This window comes from Eucyclogobius newberryi, unplaced genomic scaffold (assembly GCF_026437365.1).
Source record: "Eucyclogobius newberryi isolate DKJ021-1_F unplaced genomic scaffold, fEucNew1.0.hap1 SCAF_9, whole genome shotgun sequence".
Taxonomy (NCBI): Eukaryota; Metazoa; Chordata; class Actinopteri; order Gobiiformes; family Gobiidae; genus Eucyclogobius; species Eucyclogobius newberryi.
This window is the reverse complement of record NW_027316532.1, coordinates 15137828-15144144: the sequence shown is the minus strand read 5'-3', so window position 1 is coordinate 15144144 and position 6317 is coordinate 15137828. Positions and strand designations below refer to the sequence as shown.

The following is a 6317-nucleotide window of genomic DNA, read 5'->3' as shown; positions in this document are numbered from 1 at the left end:
CACGTCTAGCAGCGATGCTTTTCTCTGCATCCGCACTTCCGCTTGAGTTCTCAACAAATCGTCCATTACGCCTTTAACATCGGCTTCTTATCTTGGCAAAGTTTAAACATTATATATCTTTTGCCCAGACTTGATTTAATATCTAAAAAGATGAATCCACTCCGACCATCTTTTACTGCAATGATCAATACAAAAACACTTGAGGTTATACTTTCATGGTTTTATGTCAATACAAATGACAAGACCTATGCTTTATTCACATTTTATTCCATGAAATATGCTCTCAGGACTTTATTCATTAAAGCTATAGATACATTTTTCCTACAAAAGAGTAAACTGCAAGCCTCCTATTCCTTTTCTATTACAAACAATGGAAAATACAGACATTTCTAGCCTCAATTTTATTTGAGCTTCACAAAAGAATAAGTGTTTATGTGTGAACATTATCTGCAGATAAAATGTCATGTGTAATGAGTATTTGTCCAGTTCACATTTGTCTCTAGATGTCTCCACTCAGAATGTAGAATGTATTTAACGAGTTTATTAAACTATTTTAAATGAGAAGCGTTTAATGTCACAGTACAGAGTATAATGAGGAACACACGTTTGGTGTAAAGTTGATTACCTTTATTAAATTGACAGTTTAAATAGTGTTAAATCATTTGTCATTGTCACAGTACATTTCATTAGACATGTTGTAATATCATTTATAATCACTTTTACAGTATTATATTATGTTAATGTAGATAACACATATTTTGTTTAACATGCCTCTCCCTTCCATAAGGTTAGAAATTGAATCAAAAACTGATCACATTTTTTTTGTAATGATATATTTGGTAACATTATACTGTTATGATGATGCAGTATTCTTTCTGTATTTAATCAAGAACATTAAGTAAATAAGATTTGTCATTGGGGAAACATTTAATCTTTCACAAAACACAAAATAATAGTAATAATCAAACAGGTGGTGATCTCTCATTGTGTTCTTCACTTTTACTTTATCAGTATTTGCACAATTGTTTTATAACTCTATTTTTTCACTCTTTTAAAAAAATAATAATAATGAACCTGTTACATGCTCTATATTATAATTTCTGATCAAAAGCACAAACTGTTGATGTTTTTTGTCTATTTGTACATTTCCTCCAGGCTTTTTATTGCCTCTTTAAAAGTGATCTCTTTCCACTCCTGAGGGATTTCTCCAAGACCTTCATATTTTAATTTATAGTGTTTTTCCAGATCCTATTTAAATGTGCACACCACCCACTGCCAATATGAGAGCTTAAACAGATCCGGGGTGATGCTCCATGAGTCATATGGAGGTCCAGCAGAACGGTAGGATTTAAAAGGCACTAATCTGTCTGAGGCATCAGGGTAAAAAGAGCCATCTCCTGCCACATAAGTTGTGCAGAACGACAATGACATCTTCACTGTGCCCCTGTAGTGAACCCCGTTGACTGAAGAAGATCGATGGAAAGGCACACTATGATGAACTCCACCCCCTTCAGCACTTTTGTGATCTTTGACTGTGTTTGTACAAACGGCTCCACAGAAGGGACATGTTTCCCAGCAGCAGTCACACAGCTGATCGATCAGGATCTGCTCTGGCTTCTGTCTCGACTCCTTTAACTTGTCCACTGATAAATGCTGAAGATCTGCAGTGAAATAATCTACTTCCTTCTTTATTTCTTCTTTCAGAAAATCAAACTTGTTTACATCGCTAAAGTTTTCAGAGGAAATGTTTCCGAATGTTAGTTTTTCTCTTATGGATGTTATAAACTTTTAAAGCCACTCAGCGATGTCTCCATTCTGGGATTTGGTTTTCTCTGATGCTTCATCAAGAGCGTGGAGTATCTTTTTTTGGATGTCTGAGATATTCTTCTGGAAGAAACGTTTGCATTTTCCCTTGTACGTTTCTTGTAAGAGTGTTTCTACTTCTTCTCTGATAAAAGTCTCAGTGGCTGGCCTGGGATTCTTAATGTACTGAATATATCTTACGTTTGCATTTTCCCTTGTACGTTTCTTGTAAGAGTGTTTCTACTTCTTCTCTGATAAAAGTCTCAGTGGCTGGCCTGGGATTCTTAATGTACTGAATATATCTTACGTTTGCATTTTCCCTTGTACGTTTCTTGTAAGAGTGTTTCTACTTCTTCTCTGATAAAAGTCTCAGTGGCTGGCCTGGGATTCTTAATGTACTGAATATATCTTTGAAAATCTCTCTTTTCAGCAAGTGACTTTAGCACATGTTTCTCCAGGTTGAGGCGGTTCTCTTTGAATGCTGGGACGTTACTGGTTAATCACAGCCTCTTTCATGGAGGCCTTCAGTTTGTTACAGATCAGTTCAGCAAGAACCACAGCTAAGGAGCTTCCTTTGCAGAAACTCTGGAAGAGACTGAAGTATTCTTTTTTCTTGCTTTCCAAATATGTGTAAACATCATTGTTTTTTATAAACTGAGAAAGAGAGTTTGAGATCCACTTTTCTGTTGTGTCAAACACATAAAGAATCAGATCAACTTTAAACTCATTATGTAGAACATAACGTTTTTGTGATTCAAATTCAAGAATAGAAGTGTTCACATTTTTGCTCATTTCACTCAGGTAAGCTGGATTGTAGCCTCTTGCTGCCAGTGGTTTGCTCATGATTTGTTCTGAAGCCTGTTTTTCGATGTCTTTGATGAAATTTTGGATTTGCTTTTGGTTTTCCTGTGGAAGACGGTTTGAAGGCTTTCGTATCACGATTTTCTGTACCAAATACTTTATATTGTTTAAGATTCTCTCGGCTTTTGATTCGTCTTCCGGCCTCAGAGTAACATACTCAGAAACATACTCAGAATAATCTCCAAGTTTTCCTAATTCTTTGTAGCGCTTTGATCTTTTTCTCCCTGTAATTAAATCCATTTCATAACCACGTTCACGAATGACCCTCATCAGATTCTCTTCCAAGTTGATCTTCTCAGAAGGTTTGATTCCTTGTGTTACTTCAGAAACCAAACTTTCCCAAACGTGGTCAAATTGTTTCTCCAGTTCCAGATCATCTTTTGGCTTGTCTTTCAGTTGAAGAGCCAGCTCTTTGCTTTTTTGTAAGAGTTTTTCCTCAAACACAGTTTTCTTCTTCTCAACACCTTTAAGTGCTTTCTTCTGTTCAATTACATTATTAAGTTTTCTTTGAAGTCCTTGAACCAGCTCATCATGAAAATCTTTTATTTTAAGTTCATGGTTACCACGCCACTGAATTAATATTTCTTTGTCTTTGTTGCTCTCAAAGTATTCTGACATTGACTTCTTAATTTCATTATATTTCTTGCTAACTTTTCCACGAAGAAGACTTTGGTCAACCTGGTCAAGAGTTCCATTTGTAATTTTTGGATAAAGTTCTTCTTCAGTGTTCAACATTTCCTGCCTCAAGGCCCAAGCCCAGTTTCCAAATTCAGCTTCAAGTTTTCTGTAAACAGCGATCTCAAGTGTGTTTTTGAAGCTGAAAACAAAATTTTCATTCAAAAGAGCATTCCATAGATCCTTAACTTTACTTTTGAACTCAGAAAGAGTGACTCCAGGAGAGTCTGAAGCTTTGGAGAGAATGAAGCTCCTCAGATCTTGGACACTTTCGCTGTAGCCTGGATTGGGAGGAGCCATTGGAGGACTTCCCTCCCAAAGCTGAGCAAAGTACTTCACATCTTTTTGAACATCGAACTCAATGATGTCACTGAAATTTTCTGCATTACAAACTTCCTCTTTGGCGGCTAGTTGGGCCATCTTATCTAGTTTTTCCAGCAGTTTTCTTTTTCCGTCCATGTTTTTCTCCACAGCACTGACATCTGTGACATTCTGGTGAACAAACACACAACTTGGAGACAGTTTGACTTTCTTCATCCTCATGATAGCCTGAACCACAATCTGTAGAACATCCTGCATTTCAGAAGGATTCTCTCCATAGATGTTCACCAGAGTCATGTTTCCCACACCAACGACGAATGTGGCCAGCTCGTTGTCATGGTGAATGGTTGCATTTCCTTCCAACTCCAGAGCTCGCAGCCCCTCAGTGTCCACCACCAGGATGTAGTCCCACTTAAAGTCTTTCTTCATTTCTTCTGCATGAAGGCTCCTCTGGTGCATCTGCCTGCACTGACCGCAAACTGGAGACCAAACATGGCGTTCAGCATCGTTGACTTACCACTGCTCTGTATGCCCAGTATTGACAAGACAATCCCCAATTTGTGGATGACCTCGTCAATAACACTTGAGATCCAGGTTAAAGGGACGTGTCCTGCGTCTCCATCCATCAGCTCCATCGGGTGTCCTGAAATCATCAGCTCTGCAGCAAGCGCAGGGTATTTGGACCAGTCAGTCTGGTCCTCTTTTGGAGGTTTATCCAGAGACTTATGGGCTTCAAAGGTCTGTGCCATTTCTCTGAAGATGTGCTCTAGGCCACATGTCGCGGACTGAAGGTCCTTTGAGAGCTTTGCAAGTTCTGCTTGTTTGGACTTTAAATCAAGTTCTGCTTGTTTGGATTTTGACTGTTTAGATGTGTCAGATTTCTTTTTTAGGTCCAGAAGTTCAGTCCATTTTTGGTGATAGTTTTGTAGAATTGAGGTCAGGCTTTCTGTGGCATGAGCGTCCAGTAAGATCTGAGTCCATTTGAGGAAATACTCTCTCTCTGTCGGACTTGAAGACGAGAGGTGAATGATAAAAGACTTCATCAGTTCACTGCAGGACACTTTGCACTGCTGTTCTCTTTTATTCTGCAGCTCACTCAGCTTTGTACTCTTTTGTGTCTCTAGATTTTGTCCCGTGAGACGACACAGCTCTTTGTTTATTCTGCACCAGTCATGCCACAGTCGGCCTTGACAGGGGAGAAATGTCTTTTTAATATCAGATACCGTTACAGATTCAATTGTCTTTATCATTTCTTTGGTAAAGGACAACCCTTCATTGCAGCGGTCATCTTTTTCATCCACTTCGATTACAGTGTCGGACATCGACTCAAGCAGAAAGGACTTGTGTGGAGCAGAGAAAATGTCTCTAATAATTCTCTTCAGCTCTTCAGACACATCAGACTGGCTTCTGTCTTTAAGACCAACTTTATATTTTCCATGTTTTACCTGAACTGCACATTTGGCACTGTTTTCTATCAGAAGGATAAGAGGTTTTGGAGAGTCCTGAAGATTCTTGATGACTTCAGCACTCTCAGAATCCCGATCCAGTTTTGGCACAAAAACCACATTGATTGTAGACATTTCCATCAGTATGTGCATCTGTTTATCGTGAATCTGACCATCTCCATGAAGGTTACAGAAGGCCACACAGTCTGGGAAGTTGTCATTGGGTTTTCCAGCCGGGCAGTACCAAGCGATCTCTGCCACGCCCTCAGACAGAAGGCGACTTTTGGTGCTGCCTGGACAGTTTTTGTGGAAGAATGTGCTGTGGCGGTCGTTGATCAAAGTGTTGATGAACTGGGATTTGGACACAGACAAGGAGCCCAGGCGGAAGCAGAACACCATGGGAGTCTCTGCTTTGCAGATGGGCATCGACTTCATGATCACAACATTTGAATCTTCTTTGGTTTCAGTTTTCTTCCAGGTTTTTTTAATCTGTCTGAACGTCCAGAGAGGACACTGGATGTCCTGAGAGAATGGGTCAGGCACCAGCAGAGGTAAGGCGTACTGACACTGGGACAGCTTTGTGACCATCTTCTGCTTTAGAAAACTGTCTGAGCAGTGAAACACTGCCATCTGGATGTCTAGAGGATGAATGTGCGTCTGTTCTGACTCATTTTCATCATCTTCATCACTGTCAAACAAGTCCTCTGTCTTATTTTTTTCCCTTTTTTTATTTTATCTATTTTATTTGTGTTTTCATGTTGTGTCTGAATATATCTGGCCCTGTAGTCTAACATCAAGAGTTTGTGAAGATAAACAGAGCAGAGATCACCCTCACAAATGTCTTCTTGTTCCTTAGTTTGACGTATCTGGAGAAACTCATCAGATGTCAGCTTATTCTCATATCTCTCCAGCAGGTAGAGTCTGATCAACAGTTCTTCAGTTTTCTGTTTCCTGATCAGCTCCATCACAGAGTTCTGAAAAATATAAAAACACACTTTTAACTATGTAGCTCGCAGAGCACAGCTGGGGAGATGTTTATATATATATATATATATATATATATATATATATATATATATATATATATATATATATATATATATATATATATATACATATATATATGTATTATTGCATCGTATAGCATTCTAAGATTGTTTGCCCTGCATAAACAAACAAGTATAACCTTCTTAAAATGCTAAATTAAACTGA

General features: G+C 38.6%; 1 protein-coding gene and 1 pseudogene across 1 annotated transcript; both read right to left on the bottom strand.

Annotated features, from left to right (window-relative positions):
- Positions 1 to 1134: 1134 nt before the first annotated feature.
- Positions 1135 to 2037, bottom strand: LOC140354352 (interferon-induced very large GTPase 1-like; annotated as a pseudogene).
- On the bottom strand, positions 2011 to 5854 carry LOC140354236 (interferon-induced very large GTPase 1-like). The gene is given in 3 exon segments (XM_072439184.1): positions 2011 to 2298; positions 2300 to 4097; positions 4100 to 5854. Coding segments are annotated over 3 exon segments (3645 nt in total). The 5' UTR covers positions 5736 to 5854; the 3' UTR covers positions 2011 to 2087.
- Positions 5855 to 6317: the final 463 nt, after the last annotated feature.